Source organism: Lonchura striata, chromosome 25, assembly GCF_050655825.1.
Source record: "Lonchura striata isolate lonStrDom1 chromosome 25, ASM5065582v1, whole genome shotgun sequence".
In the NCBI taxonomy this organism is placed as follows: Eukaryota; Metazoa; Chordata; class Aves; order Passeriformes; family Estrildidae; genus Lonchura; species Lonchura striata.
In genome coordinates, this window is record NC_140727.1 from 1,210,932 (window position 1) to 1,237,347 (window position 26,416).

At 58.0% G+C, this 26,416-nt stretch overlaps 1 protein-coding gene across 2 annotated transcripts; it reads right to left on the bottom strand.

Moving 5' to 3' along the window:
- Positions 1–1,194: 1,194 nt before the first annotated feature.
- LMNA (lamin A/C) lies at positions 1,195–26,032 on the bottom strand. Of its 2 annotated transcripts, none has more exons than XM_085560990.1 (13): positions 25,992–26,032; positions 23,379–23,900; positions 7,339–7,495; positions 7,031–7,156; positions 6,771–6,941; positions 6,545–6,670; positions 6,233–6,453; positions 5,936–6,140; positions 5,696–5,803; positions 5,420–5,539; positions 5,245–5,340; positions 3,216–3,467; positions 1,195–2,565 (listed from the first exon to the last, which is right to left on the bottom strand). In XM_085560990.1, the coding sequence occupies exons 2-13, from the start codon at positions 23,726–23,728 to the stop codon at positions 2,533–2,535; spliced, it is 1,965 nt and encodes a 654-aa protein (XP_085417116.1). In that variant the 5' UTR covers positions 23,729–23,900; positions 25,992–26,032; the 3' UTR covers positions 1,195–2,532. The 2 variants fall into 2 exon arrangements, with proteins under 2 accessions (XP_085417116.1, XP_021387870.1); XM_021532195.4 differs by lacking the exon at positions 25,992–26,032 and adding an exon at positions 24,873–25,111.
- Positions 26,033–26,416: the final 384 nt, after the last annotated feature.

Below are 26,416 nucleotides of genomic sequence, written 5' to 3' on the forward strand. Positions count from 1 at the left end.
CTCCAGCTCAGCCTTTCCCCAGTGTGACCCAGCTGAGCTGGGGCCTCGTGGGGCACATGGGGAGGATCCAGGGTGTTGGTTCCCTGCTGCATTTCCCCATGGCAGTTCCCCACGGCAGTTCCCGTGTCTCCTGGCCCATCTCCTCCCAGGAACACGTCCAGGCAGCAGCACAAGATACCAGCAGCATGGCTGGCTTCCCCTCATCACTCCAGAACACGCTATTTCGGGCACAACCTCATGACTTTTGGGGGCTGGCGGTGCCAGGCCTGCAGTAGGGTTGAATGCCCATGCAGGGGGACAGGCTGCAGCATTGTAGGGGTCGCTGCCCCAGCGTTGCAGCGTGGGTATCCCTGAGCTGGCCGAATTGGGAGGCAAACGGCACAGAGAAGGGGTCAGTGTGTCCCCTCTCATGCTGTGGGCACCCGCCTCTGACACCTCCCTGGCCCCTCTCCTGGGAGGGGAGATGGCACCTTGCTGCTTCTCCGCAGCCTCACTTGAAGCTGGGAGGTGGCAGCAATACCCTGGACCCCCTGGCACCCCCTGCCCCCCGAGCCTCAGCCCTGCTACACCCAAACCTGGGGTGATGCATCCCCACACAGCATGGGGGGCCCAGGCATCCAAGCTCTGGGGCAGGGGTACCCCCAGACTGGGCACCCCGGGCACCTACCTGGCAGTGCCTGCGCCCCGGCCGCCCTGTGCTGCGTCCCCTCACATCGCGGCTCCGCGGCGCTGTGCCTGGTAAAGCCGATTATGCACCGGCTTTGCAGCTCTCCTCCTCCCCAGCGTCCCCTCCTGCCCGGCTGCAGTGCCTGGCACGGCCCGGGGGCACAGGGTCCCCTTGGCAGAGCGTGCGGGTCATCCCTGTGGTAGGAGCAATCCTTCACTCAGGTTCTGCACCCCCAGCCCATCCCATCCTGGGGAGCGGTTGGTCCCCCAAACTCAGAGGAATCTCTGAGTCCTCACCTCAAACTCCACCCCTGTCCCTCTCTGGAGGGCTCTTTGCCCAGCTGGCCCAGTTCTTAGCAAGCCACCCTCGGGTGAGCCAGGGTGTAGGGGGCCACCCCGGTTCCCCCATCCACAGTGGGTGTGAGCCCCAGCCCAGGCTGGAAAGAGATCCCTGGGGGTCCCTTTGTTGTTGGGGGCAGCACAGCACCCCCAAATCCCCCTGGGCAGCAATGATGACAGCACACAGCATGGGAAGGGTTCAGCTGTATTTTGACTCTGGAAGAAAATACAGGCAGTAATACAGAAGCTTTGCAAGCATAGATACATACACGATCTCCCCAAAACCGACTGGAGTGGGGGGCTTGTCCTGGCACCTTCTCCAGCCCACCCCTCTGCTGCACTTGAGGTCGGGAGGGGCTGCAGGCGTTTCCCAGTCAAGGCAAAAAGGCAAGAGATCTGCCAATGGCTGTATGGACTCTTGCCAAGGGGAAAGCTGCACCTATCAGACCCCAAAATCCACCTCACTCGAACAAAAAGCCTTCCTAGATACTTTCCTGACAAACCAACTCTGACCTGGACTGAGCATCTTTCTCTTAATCCCTGAAACAGCTGCTGAGCTCTGGCCGCCAGAGACGAGCCCGAATAACCGCAGCCGAGGAAAGGTGGGGTGAACCCCTCTGCATGCAGTGGCTCTCGAAGACGGGGCCTGGGGGGCCCCACTAGGGCTGAGCTTGTGGGACCAAGGTCCGTCACCCCAGCTGTCAAATCCACCTGGTCCCAAAAGGCAGCTCCGGTGCTTTCACCTCCCCTACTCCATCTCCACTCAGCTGGGCTCCAGTGGGGCTCCAGCCCGGCCCCCACCTCAGCTAAGGCACAACTCGGCTGATTAAGGAAAAGGGCAAGAGGTGCCTGGGACGGGGAACTTGGGGAATACAGTACACAGAGCACGGGAGTGCAGCGGGCAGGGGGCTGGGGAGGGGGCAATGGCCACAGAGAGACGTGGGCATCACCCGCGAGCTGCCAGGAGCCCCCGCGCCAGCACCGCCAGGAATCACTAGCAAAAAAACACAGGAAAAGGGGAATTTTGGCTTCAGATCCCAAGGAAAAGGGTTGTAAAGGCACTGTGCTCCATTTGAGACAGGACAGCAGCCCCTGTGGCACGCAGCTCCAGTGGGTATGGCTGCGCTTTTCCCTGTCCTATGTAAAAAGCTTTGGCAAAAAAGGTACAATCTAAGGAGCATAAGGAGCATTTCAACTACAAACTCCTTCTGCATGGCTGCTTTGTAAACACAGTTCTTTGCTGTCTTTGGCTGAAGTTCTAAAAAATATTTGAAGCTGAAAAGCTATTTTTTGGTTTGGTTTTTTTTATATAGAAATAGATTTTTTTCTTTACAAAAAAAAATCAAAGCATCTTTTAGCACTTTTAATATATATATATATATAAAATTCCTGCTATAGAAAACAAAAAAAAAATAACCTTGGTTTTTGATATCTTTTTTTTTTTAAGGGAAAAAAATTCTGTTGCTTTGGGAAAAAAAAACAAACCTAGCTGGAGACGGGCAGGAACCACAGGAATGCGCCACGGAATTACATGATGCTGCAGTTCTGCACAGCCTGAGCCTGGGAGAGAGAAAGAAAAAGAGAGTTAAGAAGACCCTAGTGTCATCATCCATTTGCTCTGACTGCAAAGTGTCCAGTGGGATCCTTTGGATGCCCACAGTGCCCCCAGGTTCTCCTCCATCCTGGCCCTTGGGGTGTGATAAATAAGTCCTCCCAAGCTGGGATGTTCATAGTTCCAGAATTTGAGAATTATTGGTAGGTGGTTTATGAGGATTATAATATCGACTAAGAGTATCAATATAGAATATATTGTATATTAATCTAATATATAGATATAAAATGTATATTCAAGTGCTGAAATATTCACATTGCCAGCATGAACACTTAACTGCAGTGGAATGAGTGATGGGGAGGATGGGGAATGCTCTGGGGTGCCCAGGGGGCTGAGTGTAAGACAGAATGGGGTGGGAAGCTGCTCTGGCCACATCCCTTTCCAACCCCTCTCAGAACCCCCCACCCCTTACAAAGAGCTTTGGGTTTGTGCGAGCCCAAAGAGGAAGAGGAAGAGCAGCGAGAAGGAGAGGTGGGAGGGGACAGGAGCCTTGCAGCGCTGCAGGGAAAGGACGGTGCCAGCACGGGGTGGGCACCCAGCAGCAGCGGGCAGTGCGGTGCCGGGGACCGGACAGCGGCCTGGCACGCTGGGCACTGACCTGCCTGCGGGGGCTGGAGCTCCCCAGGAGGTAGTTCCTGGACACCAGGCTGTCCCCCAGGCCGATGCCGGAGTCGCCCATGCTGCGGTAGCTGCGGGTGACGGTCACGCTGGAGGTGGATGAGCCCGAGGACATGGTGCTGATGCCGGCGTTCTGCGTGCCCGACTTGTCGGCCGGCTGGCCACACGTGCCACAGACCACCGTGCGGGAGCGCAGGTTGTATTCACCGGGGTCCCCAGAGCCACTGCAGCCCTGCACACGGGGGGACACACAAAACGGCCTCAAGCCCCTGCCAGAGCATCCTCTGCACCCTGAGGATGGCGGCGGCAGCGGCGTCACCCAGGACAGCTCTTCACATTAGGCCTCGAAGAGAATCTGCCTCACCTGTCCTCTCCACCACGTGGTTTAAAAATAATAAAACAGAACCCTTATTATTGCGTTTCTAATCCCAAGAGAGTGGGGCCAGCACGCTGCCAGTGGGTGACCTGCCCTGCTGCCCTGAGCTTGCACCCTGAGCTCTCCGCACATGGGAGACACCTGAACTGCGTTCCTGAAAACATCCTCTTCCTCACCACTGTGAGCTGGCAGCTTTCCGATGGGAAGTTTGGTCTTGGAAAGGATTCAGCCTCCAGAGGAATGGGCAGCAGTGGCTGCAGGAGCTTGGCTCCTCTGTCCAGGGGTAAGCCAATATAGAAGAAAATCACAGAATCATGGAATGGTTTGGGCTGGAATGGACTTGAAAGCTCATCTCATTCCAGCTTCCTGCCATGGGCAGGACAGCTTCCACTATCCCAGGTTGCTCTAAGCTCTGTACAACTCGGCCTTGAACACTTTAGGGATGGGGCAGCCACAACTTTCCTGTGTAACCTGTGCCAGGGCCTCAGCACCCTCACAGGGAACAATTTTCTTCCAGTATCCTGTCTAACTCTGCCCTCTAACTGTCAGTGGGAAGCCATTCTCCTGTGTCCTGTCACTCCATGGCCTTGTCCAAAGTTCCTCTTCAGCTGTCTTGGAGTCCCTTTAGGCCTTGGAAGGAGTTCTAACATCTCCCTGAAGTTTTCTTTTCTCCAGGCTGGCCCCAGTTCCTCCTGCCTGCCTCCAGAGCAGAGAGACTCCAGCCCTCAGAGCATCGTCATGGCTACTTCTGGACTTGCTCCAGCAATTCTGTGTCCTTCTTGTGCTGGGGGCCCAAGAACTGGACCCTGCACTGCAGGTGGGTCTCACAAGGGCAGAGGAGAGGAGGACAATCCACCAGCTCAACGTGCTGGTATCAATCTCAGCACAGCTCTTCAGATCCAGAGAACTCAAAGGGCAGTTGATGATGGATGTTCCATTTTGCTCCTGCAGAGCTCTGCAAGTGACATCCAGAAGATCTTCCACCCTTGCTGAGGCATGGCTTGGCCACGATGGAACCTCTCTGCATGTGATTCCTGTGGGCATTTCGTGTGCAGGACACAGAGCCCCTGCAGCCTGGGTTGCTGGGGGGTGCTGGGCTGCAGCCAGGGATGTTTCTCTCAGAGAAGTGGCTGCAGCTCTGCTCCTGGCACGCTGCCTGCTCTCTGCCCACTGCCTGCTGCTCCTCCTGGTGCATATTTCATCTCCGTGTGGGGAAAGATGGACTGAGAGGAAGGACAAAGCCACCTCTGGATCTGTTCCAGCACCCTCATGAAGCAGAGAGAACAGAGCAGCTGCTGACAAGAAGTGTCATCCATCAACTTCCCACCATCCTATCCTCCAAGCAATGCTCAGCCTCCCTCCGACTCTTCTGGCCCTTTTCATGACATGTCAGGGTTCCTTAGGCTTGGAGACAACTTCCAGTAAGGTCTTCAGAGCTTTTTTAGTGAGCAGCAATCTCCTCCAGATGCCAAAGGTCTGCTGGCTTCTCTCATGGAGTTATTTCCACAGCAGCCTCCCCACTGCTTTCTCCTGTATGCCTGATCCTGTTTGATGCTGAGCTCCTTCCCACCCTGCCTGAAGCTGCACCCCCCGGACCCCTCGGAACCAGCGGCATCCCCAACCTTCTACTCACATGGTGGTGGCGGTGGTGGATGCTCATTTCCTCATCGTCCTCATCCTCATCATCGTTGATGATCACAGTGCGGACCAGTTTCCGCATGGCCACCTCCTGCAGGGGACAGGGGGTGAGTTGGGAGGGTCAGTGCCAGCCGCCCCCTCCCCGTGCCAGAGCTGCCATCGGCTCTCACCTCCCCGTTGGAGTTGATGAGGGCGGTGCGCAGGCTGTCCCCGGAGCCCCAGCTGCTCTGGGTCTTCCACACCAAATTACTGGGGGGGCTGTGGGTTGCTCCAGCTCCTGAGGCCCAGATCTAGGGAAAAAAGCAGGAGAAAAGTGACTTCGCTGGTCTGCAGACTCCACAGCTCGGGAATGGGAGTCTATCACCACAAAAAGCCACACACCAACCACGTAAGCGGCCTGGCAGGGTTTGGATATTGCCTGGATCCTCTGCCAGGCAGTGACTCACCGTGACCACCTGGCCAGCCTTCAGGGTGTACTTCGGGGGGAAGCGGTAGGTAAGGGGGGGATCGTCCCCATTTTGCCGCTTGATCTGCCAGTTGCCCATCGCCTGGTCCTGTGAGAGAGAGCAGCGACCTCAGAACCCCGGTTCCTCTCCAACTTGTCCCATTCACCTCCTGCCCGTAGGGTGAAGCAGGGCTGAACCTCACCCCAGGGACTCTAGGGATCTCCCTGAAGGCAAACTCACCTCGTTGGACTTGTTCCTGAGACGGACGAACTTGCCCTCCAAGTCCACCTCCTCCACGCCAACACGGCCACTGGTCCGGGCATGGTGGGAGAAGCTGGTCCGGCTCTCACTGTCCTCCAGCTTCCGCTTCTTGGAGGAGCCTGGGGTGGACAGGTGGCTTCGGGATGCACCTTTGTGGGATGAAGGGCTGGGGGACAGCCTCAGCCTGGCGGGGGGGAGAAGAGGAGATGAAGCCAGTGAGGACACGAGGGCTGGGACCCGTGCAGCCCAGAGCTGGGCACAGCGCCCTGTGCTCACCGCTCCTCCTCGCCCTCCAGCAGCTTGCGGTAGGCGTTGATCTCCATATCCAGAGCCAGCTTGATGTCCAGCAGCTCCTGGTACTCATCCAGCTGCTGCTGCATGCGTGCCCGCATCTCGGCCATCTCCCGCTCCTTGTCGGACAGCAGGCGCCGGTTGCTCTCGCGTTCCCTGGCCAGAATATCCTCCAGATCGTGCAGCTTCGCCTCCTTGGCAGCCAGCTGTGGGGAGGGCAGGTGAGCGTGGGCCACTCCACCTGGGACCATCCCCAGGAGGTGACCGTCCCCAGGGCACCCTTTGGTGTCAGCTCACCTGCTTCTGCAGCTGGCTGACCTCTGAGGAGAGGTTGTCAATGCGGATACGGGTCTGCTGCAGCTCCTCGTGGGCAGCACCCACCATGTTGCTGTTCCTCTCAGCTGACTGCTTGGCATTCTCCAGCTGGGGGACAGGACAGGGGAATCGGCATCTCAGCACCCACAGCCCACCCGTGCTCTTTGGGGCTGAAGGGAGAGGAGAGTGCCGTGGGGAAGCTGCTCACCTTTGCCCCGTAGGTTTTCTCCAGTTCCTCCTTGTACAGCCTGATCTGGGCCTCGTGCTGGCTCCGCAGCTCCTGCAGGGCCTCGGAGAGTTTGCTCTCAAACTCCCGCTGCCGCCCGTTGTCGATCTCCACCAGCCGGGTTTCGTGGCGCCGCTTGGTCTCCCGCAGCTCCTGGGGACAGCAGGGGACACGGTCAGGGAGGGGACATGACACACCTAGAGGGGGTGATCCCAGACCCATGGCAGCACACCGCAGCTCACCTCGCTGTAGATGTTCTTCTGGAATTCCAGCTCTTCCTTCAGGGTCTGCAGCCGGTTCTCAGCGTCCACACGGCGCAGCATCTCATCCTGCAGCTGCTTCTTGGCTTCGCCCAAGGCACTTTCCAGCTGGCAGGGAATCGAGAAGGACCATCACAGTGGGCTCTGGGCACTGCACCTGGCATGGCTGGGGACCCACCACCCAACTGCATCTGCCCCACAGCCCCTGGCACAGCAGGGCCCTGGCAGCCCCAGGCAGGGAGTAAAAAGGGATCCCTGGGTCAGCTGGAGACAGAGCTGCCACTGCTCACCTTGGCCACCTGTCCCCTCAGGTCCCGCACTTCATTTTCCAGATTCCTCTTCTCACCCAGGGCCGTGGAGAGTGCAGCCTCCTTGGAGTTTAGCAAAGCCTCCACATCCTTAAGGCGTGCCTGGGCGGTCAGCAGGTCCCCTTCCTTCTTGGCATTCCTGCAGGGCAAAGGGTGGCACAGGTGAGTGGCACAGCAGGAATAATCAGTCATCAGGAAATAATGGAATTGTTTTGGTTCAAAGGGACCTTAAAGCTCATCTAGCCCCACGCCCTGCCATGGGCAGGGACAGCTTCCACTAGACCAGGTTGCTCCAAGCTCCACCCAACCTGGCCTTGAACACCTCCAGGGATCCACAGCTTCTCTGGGCAACCTGTGCCAGGGCCTCACCACCCTCACAGAGAAGAATTTCTTCCCAATATCCCATCCAACCCTGCCCTCTGGCAGGGGGAAGACATTCCCCCTTGTCCTGCCACTCCAGATCCTTGTCTGAAGTACCTCTCAAAATTTTCTAGTCACTCTAAGTACTGACTCTAAGGTCTTGTCAAGCTTCTCACCCACCAAAACCTCCAAGTTTATCTCCTCAGGGCTGTTCTCAGAAAAGTCTGTGCACTGTACACGGAGCACAAACAGCGTCACTCCTGCCCCCCTCTGATCACTCCCAAAAGTGCTGCACAGCCGTCCCCAACAGCCACCCACCACGGGGACCAGCACATGGCATCCACCCGGGGACCAGCACATGGCATCCACCCGGCACACCCAGCCCCAGCTGGGATCCCAGCGAGCAGGAAGGGAATGACTGGCAGGGCAGGAGTCTCAGGGTGGTGCAATCTGCACGCCAGGCACGGCAGGAGAGCAGGCCGGGCGTGCTGGGATGCAGGATGGTGGGACACTGCAGCATGCTGCGCTGCGGCACAGCCGTACAGCATGGCATGGATCTGCGCTGTGAGGGGTGGCAGAGGCCACCGTGGCATGGGACAGTCAGATGTGCTAGCGTGGCTCAGCACGGCGTGGCATCGATGGTGGAGCTGGGGAGGAGCTGAAACTGCCCCATAGCCAGTGCTGCCCGCGTGAGTGGCCAGGCAGAGCAGTCGGTGGCACCCCGGCAGTGCCAAGAGTTCCATGCCAGGGAGCACCAGGGGCTGGGCACTGCCCTGCTGGGGCTGTGCCTCGCCGTGAGCTCCGCTGGTGCTCGGTGGATGCAGAGCTGGGGTGCCTCAGCCCCCCGGTCCCGCCTCTGGCATCACCATCCACCATCCTGCCCCCCTCTCTTTTCCAGCCCTCTGCCAGCAGGTCAAAGCCGCTCCTCTGAGCGGGGAATCCGATCTGACTGCACCACCAAAACACGGCCTGCAGCTATTTTGGTAGGTCCTATAAAAAGAAAAGACCCAGCGGCCCCCCAGCAGCCGCCAAGGCCGCGGTGGGACTGCCACCCCAGCTCCGTCCCAGCGGGGTGCGGGGCTGGCGGGGGGCCCGAGGACATCCCGAGCGAGGAGCGGGACCGGTAGCGGCACGGACGGCGTTTCCACACTCGCAGATGCGGGAATTGGAAGCTCCTGGATTGGCCAGCAGCAGATTTTCCCCGCATTTCTTTTTGTTTCCTGACCCGACCAGCATGGAGAAGTTATTCTGTTATTTTGGAGATTAAAGCAAAGGTTTCAAAATCCCAGGCTACTGTTTCTAAGTGCAAACCTCCCTTCAAATCCCAGGATATTCCATGTTAAAAGAGTAGGAATTCCACTTAAGGACAGTTTAAAAAAAAGCAACAATTCCTACACGTACAGTAACAAAATTCAGAATCACTTAAAGTGCTGCTGTCAGGAAATGCAGAGCCCAAGAGCCTCTGGGAATCCAGGAGCAGATTGCAGACTTTTTCTTGGAAGTGAGTGAAGATCTGTCTTCTGCCTTTCTTTCAGTTTCTGAAAGCTCCTTTCCCAGCCCAGAACACTCTTTATTGTGGTGTAAAGGGCTCAGTGTAACGTGTTGGATCTGTAATGAATTTTAGAATGTATCTGTGGTTGGATTTTCATATTTTAATGTTTAGGGCTCTCAGGTAAGAGGGTCTCAATGATATGCACAGAGTATGATTTCATAGTCCATAAATTCCATAAAACAGCCTCTTTTATGTCTAAATAGCATTTAAGCAGTCTAGAGAATTTGGAATTTAGCCCACAGTGGAATAACTGACCAAGAAATGCTGCTGGTCCCCATTTCCCAGGGAACCACAGTCTTGCCTGCCCGAGCTGCTGCTGGAGCTCTGTGCTGGGTCTTTCCTGTTCAACCCACTCCTTTCGTGCCAGTGACTCACAGGACAAGAATGCCAACTGGGAGCGGGTCCGAGGCTCCGGGGCTCGCTGAGTTTTCCCATCTGGCCCTGGCTCAGCCCCGTGGCCAGCGTGGCCACCCCAGCAGTGCCGGCGGGTGCAGCCCTGTCCTTCCTGACCGAGTGAAGTGCCCTGGGCTTTGCTGCTGCCCTTTGCTTGCCGTGGCAGCTGTGGAGGTCTGGGCATAGCTGGAGGACACTGGCTCGTTGGGATGGGGCTCCAGCACGACCTGGATGATATAATTCTTTCAGGGGACAGCAGCTCCATTGACCGGTGACAATGGAGGGAAAAATGCTGAGGGTTACACTTGTGCCTGCAGCAGATCTGCCCTCTCCTGGGACCAGAAGTATCCAGGGTTCTGGGCATCAACACCTGGAAAGCCCCACAGTAAATCCCAAACGACTCAAGCACAAATCCCTTTTCCTTAGAAGCCTCCTGTGCTCAGCTCTGGACCCCACTGTGAGAAGAGCCAGAAGCATGGAGCTCACCAGCCACAGGACTGAGCCAGAGGGAGAGGGGTGAGACAAATCCTCTCCTGTCCTCTGCTCTGGCGGGTCCAGTGGTTGGCAGAATTTGGCTCCCTGGGCCCTGAGCATTTCCCCCATGTTCCTTCCAGACACACCCTGACCCTGGACGTGGCAGCAGTGTCTGGATAAGGTATCAGCACACAGGGGAGTCCCCTCTGGCCCTGGGGACCCCCAGCCCGCTGCTTCACACTGGCCCTGATGATCCCTGCTCCAGCCCAGCCAAGGTTTGAGTTTTCCCTTCTCTGCCCTCAGGTCCTGCTTTTATTCCCGGGAAGCCTCACAGGCTCCAGCTGGCACTGGGCTAAAAATAAAAATTTCCATGGCAGCTGTGTCACTCCCACTTCCCCGGACAGGAGGACGAAGACAGACCTTCCTCCTTCTCCCCAGAGGGTTTCACTGGCTTCCCCATCCTGCCTGCTAGAGCCTACAAGATCCCAAATTCCCCAGTGAAAAGAGAAGCAGAGACTCATTCTGGAGGGCTGGGTGCCTCCAAATCCCACAGGATCTGATCCCCTGTGCTGTGAGAACCACGGGTGAAAACAATCCAAGAGGAGAAAAAACAACACAGGCATCAAATCCTCAAGAAACAAATATCTCAAGAGAAAAGATGGAGGGAAAAGGGGCCTCAAGACATTTTATTTTTAGCTTTTAAAAGCAGGAAGAAGGGAAAAAAAAAAGGATTGAAAATTGCAGCTGAGCTGCCAGAAAATTCAAATGTTAATGGAAAGTTGGATCTGCTCTGGCTGTGCTCAGCACAGACAGACGTGAGGATGCGAAGTCGACGTGATGGATTTAGAGAGGGCTCAGGAACAGCCCTGCAGAGCAGCATCTGCTACTGCTCCCCCCTCTCTGCCCCAAAATCCCAGCCAGGAAACCTGGCAGGTCTGGGCACTCCCTCTGGAAAAGTCAAGACAGGACAGAGTCGTCAGAGCTTGTTGGAACAGCTCCAGGCATGAGCCCACCAGGCTGCTGGAAAGATGCCAACCCTCTCCGAGATGCCAGAGCCCACTCAATGCGTTTTTAAGAAACACTCTTTGGTTTCCCTCCCCTCTATTAATCCCCACAAGTGTTCCTGAAGCATGGGCAGCACTGGGCTTTGTACGCTGGAAGAGGACCAATGAGTGGGATGGAACTCAGAGGTGCAGGCGTTCCCCTCCTTCCCTGCCTCCAAATTGCAGCTGCCCCACCCTGGAAAAGGTGCCAGCTCAGGGAACTCGCTGGCTCCTGCCCCATCCCTAAATCTTTTTGGATGTCTGCAAATCCCCCCACACTGCAGGTCTCGGTCCCACCTGGCTGCCAGGGGCCACAGCTGCCTGCTCCTGGCTACCCTAGAAAAGGCTTGGACACATTTCCAGCTTGGGAACCCGAGGCAGGAGTGGAAGTGTGTGCCCATGGAAGTCTCAGATTGCTGGGAGGACCCAGGAAATCTGCTTTGCTCCACCTTGGGCAGGCAGGCTGCTGTCCACGCTGCCTCCAGTGCCAGGGATCTGTCCCAGGCCACCACACATACCCCAGGGACCACCCCCCATCCCAGGGATCACCCCCCAGTCCAGGGATGGTTCCCCAGTCCCAGGGGTTGTTTCTCCATCAAGGATCGTTCCCCCAGGGACCAGGGCCCCACAGGACAGGCAGCAGGGACAGCACGAGGAGAGGCGGACCTGGAAAACCTCTGCAGTGGGGCAATGGGAATGTGGCAAAGCAGCTTCTCCCAGCTTCTGACTCATCTGTGCCGCAGCACCTCTGCCAAATCACCAGGATAAACACGGGCTGGTCTCCTAGCAGGGGAGCTGGAAATAGCCAGCATGATGTCTGCACAGAGCCAGCATCCTGTGGGGCACCAGAGGCAGCTCGGGATGCCAGCACATGCACACGTGCATGGAAACAGCTTCTGCATCTGGCATCAGCGGTGCCAAAGAGCCTTCCTGGTGCCAGGGTCAGTGCTAGCCCTGCCACACGCTCCTGATACACTCGTGACATGCTCAGCCATGGGGCTGAGGGACTCGTCCATCTCCACGAGGCCCCAGAGGTGCAAAACCAGCTCACTGGCATCTCCCAGGAGGTGAGCTTCCCCTCCTGGAATTGGGATCTGGCCTCTCCTTAAAATGAACCAAAACTGCTGCTTCGTTGGGAAACAGGAAAAAGCCTTTTAGGGGGAGGCAAACAGACCACCCTGTCTAGGATTCCCCAAATCCAAGATGTTCCTGTCTCTCCACAGCTCCCAGCACCAGGAACACTGCTGGGAGCTGTGGGTGCACACACACTGAAGTGATGGAACCTGGATACTGATACCGCCAGGAATCAGCCACACACATCCCCCTGAAGGTTTGAAAAGCTTTTCTCCTCCTGGATGCACCAAAGACCTGCCACCCTTCAGCCTCCCCTCTCGCCACAGGAGAAACTCTTCAGCTTCAGCAGCCACGTGCTGCTTAAGAGCTCAAAGCACATTTCTGGGAGCAGATAGTGCATTAATTGTTCAGAATTAACAATGCTGCAGCTCAGTGCTGGCTGGGGAGCCCCAGAGTGGCTCCCTCCCTGTCCAGGCTGTCACGCCAGCTGGTGATTCACCCCAGCCTCCACCAGAGCTCGGAATGGAAATCCCAAGTCACTGCCTGACGCTGCTGTTTGGGCTGATCCCCCATAGTAACAGGCCAGTCCGTGGTTTTGGAGGGTGGGCGGCTTTACCAGAGGGGTTTCAGAGCTAGAAAAGGGGGTTTTACCCTTTTGCCATGTGGGAGTCATGGGGAAATGGGAAGGATTTGATTTTCCACAGCCCACGTTGTGTTTTTGGGGGAGGTTTGTGTTAGGAATAAATCAGACAAAGGGCAGGACTTACCCTCCAAGTGTCCCAGCTTGGAGTATGCATCACAACACCCCAGGGTGGTGTCTGCCAGTGCCTGGCTGCCTGGGAGACCCCCTGCCACCTGTGGGACCCCATCTGCTGCCTGTAGGACCCCCTGGTACCCACGGAACTCCTTTGCCCAGCTGCAAAGAGGATGATGCAAAGAGATGCAAAGAGGATGCAAAGTGCAAGGAGGATCAGGCACTGGAGTCTCCAGTCAGGGAGCACAGGGAGCCCAGCAAAATGAGGGCAGGATTTCCCTGTGGGGAATGTCTGCACCCAGCCCTGGCTTACCTGGAACGAGCCTCCAGCCTGGGGTGACACGCAAAGAGCCACCAGCAGAAACTTGATTTAACAAACCTGGCCCAGCCCCAGGTCTGTGTGGGAATCCAGAGCTTCCCTCTGGCTGCCCTGGGACCCTGGCAGGGGTCAGGAACCCCCTGGACAGAGCCCCCAGAGACACTGGCTGTGATCTCTGTCCATGGAAAAGAGTTTTCAATCTTACAGGATGAATTACAAGCTCTCAGTGTTTGATAGAAGTAATAACTAAGTGTGGAACGGATGCAAAAGTAAAATTTTAGGATTCTAGATGAGGGGTCCAAAGGGGACAAGATGGAGGAAATTGGGTGTGCCTTGTCCTTTTTCTCCTTCTTCATGCCCTCCATGTCTCACTGTGGTGTTGGCATTTTTCTGTTGGTTCAGGCTGGGGACACACTGTCCAACGTAGGTGACAGATATTGGCACATTATTGTAAATCCAGCCCAGGGAGTTTCTGGTATTTAATGTTTGTCACATCCCACTGAGGGCAGAGCCCCACACGCTGCCCTGCAGGACAGAGCTGGGCAGGGCAGCAGAACATGTGAGAGATAAACAGAATAAACAACCTTGAAAACAGCACAGACCAATTATGGCTTCTTCTTTGGAAATGGGGCAGAAAGACAGAGACTTTCTACAATCTGTGAATCATCAATACCACAGATTCTGACAGGTCTGTTACCAGAACTTGGGAATTACATGGCACTGGGAAAACCTGGCCAGTGTCTGTGCAGGTCCTGAGGGGATGGGCTGAGCCTGGGGTTTCTAGAGGGAGGCCAGCTCCTCGCTTGAAAAAACTGCATTTTCCTCTGAAAAAGTCACCAGTGCTTGAACAGGCTGCCCAGGGCAGCGGTGGAGTTGCCCCTTCCTGGAGAGATTGAACAGACAGGTAGATGTGGCATTTGGGGACACAGCTTAGTGGTGGCCTTGGCAGGGCTGGGGGAACTCGATGATCTTGGAGGGCTTTTGCAACCTAAACTGTTATGTGATTCTATCTCTTTATAAACCTGAACATCTCAACTTCTCAGAACACCAGACATTGGTCAACCTCACTCACAGCCCAGGCTCAGCACAGTCCAAACCCATCCATTCCAAACATGCCAGCCTGCCTTTTCCTAGCTTCCCATGAAATCTTGAATTATCTAAAAGACACTTGATGGCCTGGAATTGAATCATCCTAGATATAGATTTAAGAAAAATTGCCTTTATCAAGAAAAGGAAACTTGCTAACAAAAGCTTGGAATTGAGCTGGAAAAAGAATTTTTTTAGACACAACTCGAATATGTCAATACACCACCTTCCACACTGCTCAATTCCACTTTCTGAGGGCAAGATTTCTGTAGAAGAGACACGAGAAAAAAGCTCTGAGATCACAGAATATCCTGAATTGGAAGGGACACACAAGGATCAGCGATTTCAACTCGTGCACAGGACAGCCCCAAAAATCCCACCATGTGCTTGAGGGCGTTGTCAGCTTGTTTTTCCCAATCCAGAATTTGCCAACAGTTTACAGTGCTGTCTATTGCTGACTACAGCCAAAGCCTTTGGGAAGAGGAGGGAAGAAGGAAATTCCAAGTCTTCATGCCACTACTCTGAACACTCACCATTTTAACAAGTCAGATTTGTACAATTAATATAGTTAAATTACATGTAAAGTCATGACAAATTAACAATTAAGCTTTGGACTGCATGAAATTGAAGTTCTGCCCAGCCTTGACTATCTTACTCCAACACAACAAAAGCCAACTTTTGGATAATTGGGCTAAAACTTAATGGGAAAGTTGTGGGTTAATGGGAAACTTAATGGGTTTGTTTGGGGTTTTTTTCCACCTAGAACAGCTCTGAGTCCTGCCCCTCCATGGAAGCCCCAGAACATTCCGTTCACTTCAACACATCCTTCGGATGAAGGAGAAACGCTGAGCCCATAAAGCACCACCTCAAAGGAGGAAGACAAAGCAGAGATTCCCGGTGTTTCCCTGGGAGATTGGGCATGGTGGGAGCCTTACAAAGGAAGTTAAAACCCAGGAGCTGAGTCACTTGTGTTAGTCATGTCTTCGGGAGGGGAGCACTGGGGGAAAACAGCCGTAAGCTCGTGTTTAGCTAGGAACTGGCAGCTCAGCCAGGATGTGGAGCAGGGATGCAATCCCAGCCCCAGGAGAAAGGAAGCATGCTGCCACTGTGCAGATGTGGCTGCAACTCCCTCTCCTCTGCTCACACGTGCAGCTCCTGAGCCCAGAGGGGGTGGGAAGGGATGCGGAGGTCGCTCTGTACCGGCTGCATCCTGATCCACAGTGGAAACCAGGGCCCTGTGCAAGGTGGGACAAGGCAGAAAGGAGCCAAGAGAGGCAAAACAGGGGATGAGTTCAAGGCCCCCTGTTTCTCTTCAGAACCAGCAGCTCGCCCCATTTTTCATAAATTGGGTACGCAAAGCATCTTGCCAGCAACATTTGCTTAAGAAACAAAGCAGGGGATTGTTGGGTCCAGATGCCACACATACTCCCAGGAACAAAAGGGTTTGCTATCCCGGCTCCAGCAGCAGATAAAGGCAGACAAGGTGTTTACATTGCCACAAGGTCTGTTTGCATGTGGCGGTGGCAGCGGGGCTGGGGCAGGCTGCAGTGTTGAGTCACTGAGGGCTCCAGCTGGAGAGGCTGTGGGGATGGATATGGACGGGATTCCAGCAGGAAAATGCAGCTCAGCACAGAGATGAGCAGCGACCAAGGTGCCTGGCTGTGGTTTGCTTCACTGTGCCATGTGCAGAGCTGCCAGCACACCTCTGCCCGCTTTCCCTGCCAGCCCGCGTGGCACGTGGGCAGGAAATCAGCACTTCCCCAGAGCGGGGACTGCAGATGTGGCATCCCTAGAAAGCACAATTTAGCCCCAATTGCTGCTTGCACAGCACTGCCTGTGAACAGAGCCACCGTGAGATGCTCCAGCCTTCCCACCACCTCCCTCCTGCCCAGCCTCGCCACAGGCAAGCCCCAGCTGGTGGCTTTCTGCCCTGGAACTGCAGAGCTGAGGCTGGATTCACAAAGCAGCATCTCTGCCCTGAAAGCAGGGCCTGGTAGCCAGCCAGAACCAGCAAAGCAGGATGCCCAGGGCTGAGGCTGCTCTCCTGAGTGCTCCCCTTCCTCCCTAAAGCCCACGAAAACTGCCCCGGTGTCTCGCAGCACAGCCTGCATCCCGCGGGGAGCACCTCGCGCCCCGCGGCTGCTGCTGGGCTCTCTGCCACGGTGCCAGGAAGGAAGGGGCAGAGCAGAGCGGGACTGGGCTGGGAGCCCCAAAGAATGGCCCCGGGGAGCCCCAAAGAATGGCCCCGGGGAGCCCCAAAGCACGGCCCCGGGGAGCCCCAAAGCACAGCCCCGGGGAGCTCCAAGCACAGCCCCGGGGAGCCCCAAAGCACGGCCCCGGGGAACCCCAAAGCACGGCCCCGGGGAGCCCCAAACACGGCCCCGAGGAGCCCCAAAGAATGGCCCTGGGGAACCCCAAAGCACGGCCCCGGGGAGCCCCAAAGCACGGCCCCGGGGAGCTCCAAGCACGGCCCCGGGGAACCCCAAAGCACGGCCCCGGGGAGCCCCAAACACGGCCCCGAGGAGCCCCAAAGAATGGCCCCGGGGAACCCCAAAGCACGGCCCCGGGGAACCCCAAAGCACGGCCCCGGGGAGCTCCAAAGCACGGCCCCGGGGAGCTCCAAGCACGGCCCCGGGGAGCCCCAAACACAGCCCCGGGGAGCCCCAAACACAGCCCCGGGGAGCCCCAAAGCACGGCCCCGGGGAGCCCCAAAGAATGGCCCCGGGGAGCCCCAAAGCACAGCCCCGGGGAGCTCCAAGCACGGCCCCGGGGAACCCCAAAGCACGGCCCCGGGGAGCCCCAAAGCACGGCCCCGGGGAGCCCCAAAGCACAGCCCCGGGGAACTCCAAGCACGGCCCCGGGGAGCTCGGGGACAGCTGGCACCCTCAGTGCTGATGGGCACCGGGAGCCCGGGGGCAGCTGGCACCCTCAGTGCCGGTGGGCACCAGAGTTCCTTTGGGCACCGGAGCCCCTTTGGGCTCCCAGCCCAGCACATTACGCAGCCACACCGGCAGCTCGGAGGCTGGTTTGGGCTCACGTTACTCGGAGGGGGTTTTAGGGAGAAACTGTGTCCTTAAACTGTTAATAAATAACCCCAACGAACTGCAAGTTCTTAGCTCCAGTTGAGCGCTGCAGCCTGGCGACAGCAAGCTCTGCCTGACCGGGATGGTGGCACTGGGCTGGATGGCAGCAGGACGCGTGTGTGCAAAGCAGCAGCCAGAGCAAGTGGCACATGATGCAAGAGGGAGGAGAGAGCTCTGCTCTCAGAACCTTGCTCCTACAGAGGTGCTTCTGAGCCACTCGCAGCCCCGGCAAAAATCCAACAGCTTCAGGAGAGCCGTGTTTGTTTCTAGCCTGGCTCTGCCGCCTCTCCGCAGGGACACGGCCCCAGTGCCTGCAAGGTGCAACCCCATCATTAAGGAAGGTACAGTACAGGCAGGGAAGCACCCACCCTGCGTGCTGGGGAACTTTGTCCCTGCTGCTGCTGCAATTCCTAGCTCTGATAACCACGGAAGGCAGAAATAGAGCATTGACTGCAGCTTGGGGGACACCCCAAGCCAAGGGCACTTTCACCTTCACTGGAAAAAGGTGACTGGTATATGACAGAGGACGTGAAACGTTGACTCAGCCTCGCCAGGAGCAGAAGTGTTTTGTGGTATCTCTGTGGGCTGAGTTCAATGCACCTCATTAACCAACTTCCACACCCTTCGGTTTTCCCCAACACCCACAAGCCCTGGATCACGCCATGGCTCATGGACATGCTGCAACATCCTTCAGGTACAGCAACAAGGAAAAATGTGGGGATTTTATTATACTTTTATCAAGGACATGGAGTGACTGGGCAAAGCAGAATGGCTTTAAAGTGAGAGGGCAGACTTAGATGAGGCATTAGGAAGAAACTCTTCCCTGTGAGGGTGGTGAGGCCCTGGCATTGCTCAGAGAAGCTGTGGCTGCCCCATCCCTGGAAGGATTGGGTTCTCCTGGGTAGCAGTGTCTGGCTGTCACACAGATGTCTCTGCAGTCAGGGCTGCAGCTGCCACTGCACCTGGTGGGGCTGGGGGCCCAAGCCAGCCCCCACAGTTGTTCAGCTTCACACTGGGGATATTCAGCCCTGGGCAGGGAGGGGAAGGGAGCAGAGGCAGGTGGGCATGCAGCCCTGACACCGTGCTGGCTGGTGGCAGCTGTCAGCAGAGACAGGTTTTACGTGGCACCTGCCTCAGCTGCTCGGGAACGTGCTGAGCTGGTCACAAAGGAACAGGCTCAGCAAACAACCTCACAAAGAGCAGGATGGTGAAACAGGTAATGCGGCCAATGGTGGGACAGTGGGAGGTGATTCCCAGCTCACCCTGAACCCACTGGGCTCACACTTCTTGGGGAATCCTCCATGACAGCTCTAATTTTGGCCAGGATCAGAGGGACTCTGGTGACTTCCTCCTTTCCTGGTTGCCAGCAGCACAAAAGGAAACTACCCCTCCCAAAGGGCATGAATTCAGCAGAATATGGAGCTGGCAGCCGCCCCACATGTCCCACCCTGGCTATGTCACCTTCTCTGTCTGCATCCCTGAGCACTACACGGAGGAACTCCCTGTTCTCTGGGCCCCAGAGTTTGAGTGTTGATGGGACTCAAGTGAAGTGACACGTGCAAGGCTGGAAAACACTTGTGGCAGCATGTGAGACTGGGGCAGGCTGTCAGGGATCCAGGATCCATTCCCACACCAACTCAGCCCTGACTCTCTTTGCAATTTCTTCTCTTTAATCCCCAGCTCCAAAGATAAAGTCCTTATTTACCAGAGAGGATCCTATAATCCTAAATATATATAAGGCAACAGGATTTCCTCTGACTCCCCTCATCTCTGGGAAAAGTGAGGGGATGAGCCATGGCTGGAAGACACTGGCAAACACAGCAGTGGGAGCGAGATCACAAACCAAAAGTGCTGGAGGCACGTTTCTCTGCCACAATTTTTCTTGGAAAAAGAGGGGCTGGATGTTTGCACAGGCGAGAATTCCTCTCACTGGGAACAGTTAATGAAAACCTTTGCCTGGAAGAAACGTTTTGCCACGGAGCCCTCCAGCCCTGCAGCGTGCCAGGGGGGCTGGCATGCCTGGCCAATCTGAGCTGCTGGCTGCAGATGTCAGGAGACAACCCATGTGTCCCCATGGCTGGAGGTCCAGGGTGGCTGGTGTGTTTAAGAGGGTCCCAGAGGGCCACGGAGGTCTGGACCAGCCCAGCTCTGTGTTGATGACTCCCCCTAAAGTATCCCCAGCTGCACAAGCTGCTCTTTGTTTGCTCCGAAAGGGCAAAGCCTCCTCCCAGCCAAAGCATTCCCTCCCTGGCAGGGATTCCATGAGGCAGACGGGGGAGAAGCCCAGGAGCCTGAGGTTTCACCCCACGCAAAATGTTCCAGCACAAGCTCATTGCTGCTGAAGGAAGTGCATGGGCCCCCCCCCGCTCCCCTCCACCAGCAGCCCTGAGCTTTAATTCTTTTTCTTCCCTTTTTTCAACTAAACAGGTTTTGTTTACCTGTTCCAGCCTCGATGGGCATCACTGAACAAAGCATGGGGCAAAACCCTTTGGGCTGGGGAAGGCTTGTGGAGTTCATCTCCTGGCACCCCACTGCTGCCTCCCTTGCTCTGCCCCTGCATGAGCTTCCCTCCACAACAATGTTTGGGAAACAGGAGATTTGTCCTCATTAGGGCCAGGGATGAGATCTGGGCCCCAGGAGGAAGAGGCCCTGCCCAGGCACTGCCTTAATCAGGTTAGGGGCTGCAAGTCAGGAAGGCATTGCTCATCAGCGTGGTACTAACGAGGGCTGGTTCCTGCCTTGGAGAGGGGAGCTGGTCACTGTGTGGCCACCACATGGCCACTCCCTGCCCGTGGAATGGGCACTGAATCCCTCAGGTGTCTCCTGGGACTGAAGGTGCCCAAGGGCTGTGTTCTAGAACCCCTGGCATCCCCTTGCACTGTGGGGTGTCTCCCACTTGTGAGATGGGGTGAACTCTCATGGAGCAAGGCAAGGGCTGTGGCTCTGTTCACCCTGTGAGTCAGGAGCCAGCTTAAGGAGAAGGGGCAATGGGCAGGACCAAGCACAGAGCATCTCTCCAACCTCCATGGAGGTGCCATGCTGGAATCCAGGTGTCCTCTGAGGAAAGGGGACAGAAGCTTGAGGACACCAGGGACAGGGGCAATTCAGACTAGTCCTATCTCTACCCGTGGTCTGATGATGCCGCTGCTGCCAGCACCCCTGAGTCACCAGGCACCCTCCCCACACCCTCTGCTTCGTCTGAAGCGTGGCTACAGCAGAGCCAGAGCTGGGGACACGTGTGGCACCAGGGCAGGCAGGATTGCCCAGAGGACTCCCTTGTCCTGGGGCACAACCAGTATCAGGCTGCACAGGGCTGAGGGTCCCCGTGCCAAGAGCCAGGTGGGTGCTTTGGGAAACCCCTCCCGGATCAGCCAAACAGGCAGTGGGAAAATCCCTCTGGAAACTTTCCCAAGACAAGAGCAGTTGGCCAGGAGCAGAGGGGTGGCAGGGGGCAGAGGGCAGGCAGCCCAGCTCTTCTCAGACCCTCCTCCACCCGTGCAGCTCTCGCACTCATGCACTGGTACTGGTTAGACTGGTCTCCTGTTTGCACAGCTTGTCCCCCTGCAGCCAGCAGCTCTTTCCCCACCCCAGACAGAGCACCCAGCGCCCGGGGCCGTGTCACATCATGCCCTGGCACCCCGGCCCCCCACCCTCCCTCTGTGCTGCCGAGACAACCCCTGCACCGGGCAGCGGCGATGCTGTGGGCGCTGATAACGCGGCCCCGGGCGCCTGCCCTGCGGGAGATACCCGGCGCTTCTCGGGGCCGACGGGCACAGCGAGAGGCGCAGAGGGCTGCGGTTACTCATTAGCCAAAGTCTCACCGTGTCAAGGACAGTGAAGCGGCCCCAGGGCTGGCCCAAGGGCTCAGGGTGGGCGGGGAGAGCCGGCAGCGCGGGCACATCCCTGCCCAAGGGGATGGCAGGGAGCAGAGCAGTGTCACAACGGGGCCCTCCTGGTCCCGCCAGCACCTCTGACCCCTCCGCAGGGTTGGGCTCGTGGCTGCCCCATTCCCTCATGCCCTAAAGACTCGGACACCCCAGTCAAAGTGAGCCCAAGGAGCAGCATCGCAGCTCAGCAGCCGACTGTGCTGCTCTCTGAGCAGCCCTGGCACAACGAGCAGGTCCCCGGGGACACAAGATGAGCTGCAGCCTCCTTGCAAGGGTTTAGGGGTTGGGGAGCAGCCCTCATGCCGCGCCCTAGGAAGAGGAGACAAACCAGAGGCAGGAATGAACAGCAGCGGCTTCCCCCGCATCTCCGCTCTTCCATCGCAGCGCCCGTGACTCACAGATGACTCAACACGGAAACACCCCTGTCCCCCCGAGCACCTACTGCTCTCCAAAACCCTTCTCTCGGGCACAAGCTGCTCTCCGGGAACCCCCGCGAGTCCCAGCACTCTTTCAGGGCATTTGTCAGCGCCCGGGAACAAGCGCAGCAGCTCCCGGAGCGCGGCCGGTCGCAGGGAAAAATTCCACATCCGTTTTCCCCACGGCTGGCTCCACAGCGCAGCCAGCTCCCCTCCTGCCACGGCTGCGGGCCGCGCATTTTTTCCAGCCCTCGAAAGATCGTGGCCAAGATAGTTCTGGGTTTGCACAAGGTAGAAAAAAAGCCTTTAGACAGCTCAGCTCCTCCTCTCACCAGCATCCCGATCCCCGGGATCCGGGAGCGGGGATCTGGCGAGCAGCAAACCGCCTTATCGGAGAACGAAACTGCCGCAGCGCACGGGAAATAGAAAGCTAAATATAACCCCACACGGCTTTCGGATACGGCTCTAACAGGCAGCACAGTCCCTCCCTCCCAGGTAGAATATTTATGGCATCTGCTAAGGAAGTTAATTTTAGCCTCATTTGGTACAGGCTCAAAACGAGGAGTCCAGAATAAGAGGCAAGAGATCAAACGGAACAAGAGGGGGCTGTTCCCGCCGCTGCCCAGCCCGAACACGGCTGCGAGCCAAAGCTGATGACGGAAAGGGATCGGCTCGCTCCTTCCTTGGAGCAGCCTTCGGGAACTGAGCGCCGCAGGGACACGTCCCGACGCTGCACGGGCTGGCAGAGCCCAGGGGAAGCCCAGGGCCAGCCCCTGCTTGGCCAGCAGTGCCACCGGCCAGGGAGCCCCGTGTCCTCAGGGGACCTGGGCTGGTAACCGGTGACAGCCCTGAGGAGGGCAGAGGAACCCAGAGGCAGCAGGGAAGGGTCCACGAAGGCAGGGAGGGAAAGAAACGAGCCCGATGGGCAGCGGCTGGAGGAATTCGTGCCTCAATGGGAGCACATCACCCAGTGACAGCTGGTGGGAGGGGGACACGAGTGCTACCCGCACACTTCTTCCCCCAAAGCCAGGGACCCCACAGAGTGGGAGCAGCTTGGCACAGGGAGGGTTAAAGCAAACAAAACCTGGAGCAGGTTCTTTAACCGGTGCCAAAGACAGCAAAGGAAAATAGGACGAGCAGGCGAAATCCGTAGGCAGGACAGAGCCAGCTGGCTGGCACGGCTTCCCGGGCTGTGCCGGAGCGTGTTTAGGAATAGCTCCAGCATGACGAAGGCAGAGGGGCCGCCAGCCCGGCGCTCCCGGCCCGCATAGCACCGACCCTGCCGGGGGCCCAGGGCATGTCTGCTCAGCCCCTGCCCCAGGCGTGCCCAGCTCCGCTCCCAAATCCCCGCTCCAAGGGCATCCCGGCCAAAGATGGCGCTTGGAAGGAGAGCAGGAATGACGAGAGAGCTTCTCTCCTCTTTTGGTCCCTACCACAGACACTCCAGCCCCGGCCAGGCCACGGATTTTTCCTCTCTCTCCCTGGCTCCTCCAGGTCGCTCCTTCCTCCCTCCCGGCTCCCTGCCAAGCATGACGACAGCACCCGTCCCGCCGCAGTCCCCGCCATCCCCAGGGCACTCACCGGGCTTTCAGCTCCTTGTGCTCCTCCCGCACTTTACTGAGCTCCAGCTGCAGCCGAGCTCTCTCCTTGGCCACCGAATCCAAGGTCTTGCGGGCATCCGCCAGCTCCGACTCGTAGGCAGCCTTGATGCCCGAGACCTCGCGGCTCACCACCTCCTCGGACTCGGTGATGCGGAGCCGCAGCCCGGCGTTCTCCAGCTCCAGCGAGCGCACCTTGTCGATGTACACGGCCAAGCGGTCATTGAGCTCCTGCAGGTCCTCCTTCTCCTGCAGCCGGGTGATGCGTGTGGGGGACAAGGGGGTCCCCGAAGCCCCGCTGCGGGTGCTCCTCTTCTGCGAAGGCGTCGCCATGGGGTCCGGCGTCGAGGCGAGGGGCACGGCTCAGGTCACGGCGCGATGTCCCACGCCACCCGCCCAGCTGTCGCGGCAGCTCCCGGCGTCTGAGTGACTTGCTTATATCCCAGCTGGGCTGTTCACTGGGAGGAGGAGCTGAGAGGCGGCGGCGGGTGGAGTTATCCAAAAGCTGGGTGGAGACAAGTCGCATCAGTCCCAGCCCTTCCTTAGGAAAGGCTGGGAAAATATCTCTGGGTAGAGGGGCCTTGGGAGGGCGTCTCTGGGGACACAGTCCGGGGAAACCCCTTTGCAGGCTTTTCTGGGGCGATTCCCTCGACAAAGGCTGCATCGCAGACTGGGAGTGACAGGGAAAAGGAGGGGGCTGCAGGGAGGAGGAGCAGCCAGGCACCCCCAGGACCCTTGGGCGGAGCACTTCCAGGACATTGCTGTCCCATAGGACAGGGCAGGGCATGGGGGGTCCTGGCACACCCTGAATGCAGGAGCCACAGGCTGCACAGGACCCCGAGGTACCTGAAACTCTGGGATCCAAGGACCCAAATGCAGTCCTGAAACACCCTGGTCTGGGTTCCCCTGAATCCTGAGGCATCACACACAAAGAGCACTGAGGCACTAAAGAATGCCACCACCCACCTACCCACTTCCCTGCACTGCTTTTGCCCAGTTCTCTCAGCACTGGTATTCCCCATTTCCCAGCTCTCCTCAGTGCCAGCTGTGCCAGTTTGTAGCTCCCCAAATTCTGAGCACCAGTTGAGCTCACGTCCCAATTCCCTGACTGTTTCCTGTTCTCCTGCCTCCCAGCCCCCTCCAGTCCCACTCAACCACCCTTCCAGTATGGCCAGCTCCCAGCAGGGGGGATTCCCAGTCCTCCCAGCAGGTGCGGGGTGCTCTGTCTCCCTCAAAACGCTACCGAGACACAGACAGCTCATGATTTCCAGATCTGCCAAATGCTTCCAGGCACTCCCAGCGCTACCAGAGGGGGGATGTCCCCTCCTTGGACTTCATTCCCCCTCCCTGCATTGTGCTCTGGAGCCAAACCCTCCCGTGTGTGAGAAATGGGAATAAAATGACAATGGGAGTGGAAAAGCAACGCTTTTACACCCTAGAAATGAGGGGGAGGCGGGGGTCCTGGGGGGAGATCCACCTTCCTCCGTGTGAGCTCCTCCTTGGAAAGTCGGGCTCTGCAGAAAGGAAAGACGGGAAGGCAGCTGCACCTCGAAGCTGGGGACGCTGGCGAGAGCCGGAGCACCCCAAAGCACAACCTCCCCCAGGCATTCCCTGCGAGCAGAGGGGTCCAAGGTCAAGGGCACAGCCACGCCGAGCCGCCTCCGGAGCCGCGGCCGCCCGGCTCCTCCTGTCCGCGCTGCAATCCAAGCTCGCTTTGCTGCTCCGCTCGGGGCTGAGGATGACTCACACAGCAACGGAGCAACACACGCAAACACGCAGAGCACACACAGGACACGCGTGTGCGCTCTCCGGCAGTGATTAACCCGCCCGCAGCCGCGCTGCCGGGGAAAGGACCCGGCCACAATCCGGGGGCACTTTCAAAAGGCAACAGCTCAAAGCCGGGAATTGCCCCGGCACCACGTCAAAGATGGGAGGGGAAAGGGGGGAAATGGGGGGTGTCAGCTGGGCACAGCCATCCTGGCACTGCCACAGGGAGGGGTTGGGGGTGAGATTCCCCCTCCTTCCCCACCGTGGCTCGCAGGGAAACTCTCTCTGCTTGGAGAAGCCCCCTGACTGCTGTAGGCATTTCTGTGCCACCACTCACTCAGCACTGGTCTCCCTGCGTCTCCAGGGGGGTCTGCGCTCCTTCACGCCATTCCTTTGTTCAGTGCCACACAAATTCCTCCTTCCCTGCCTCCTCGCCTGTCCCAACACCTTTCCTCCCTCCTCCCACGCGCATTGCCCGTTCCCTGGTGGGGGGACCCCGCAGCCCTGGGGGCACCCAGCGTGTCACGCCCAGGGCAGGCGAGAGCGGGCAGGAAGGCGCTGTGGCCGGGCCACGGGGCTGGCAGCAGCCGGGGACGGCGGGCACGGCCCCGAGGAACGGCGGGCACGGCCCCGAGGGCGGCGGGCAGGGCGGAGGGCGGGCCCGGCGCGCTCCGGGACGCGCGGAGCGCCCGCCCTGCGCGGCTCCGCGCTGTTTTCTTTCAAACCCCGAGCCCTGGCTGGGAGGGAAAGCCAAAGGCCGTTTCGCCCGAGGGTGCTCTCCAAGCAGGAGGTGCCTGCCTGCGTCCGGGGCATCCGCGGGGGCACTGACCTTGGAGCGTTTTCCTTGGAGCGTCACGAACGGCAGGGCTAAAGCTGACTTGCCTTAATGTGGGAAATGGCATCCAGGGTAAAGGCAGGGAGGGACAGGCTTGGGCAACAGCTGGAAATCACAGCTAAGGGTCACTGGCACAGCCTGTCGCTGCTGATCTGGCACTCCTGGCTCCTCGTGCTGCCCCCAAAGCTCCTGCTGTGAACGGGAGCCCGGCTCAGAATCCCACCCTTCACTGCCCGGGGGACCAAACCTGAGGGCTCCCCCAGGCTGGGCATCGAGGGGGGACCTGGGGGAGCCTGCTTGCTCTGGACCCCGCAGGGGTTGTTGGCAGCCGGAGTGAAAAGCCCCCAGGGAGGGTCAGACTTCAGCTCCTTTGCAGCAGTTGCTGCACTCGCAGCTCCCCCGGGACGGGGTGGACAGTG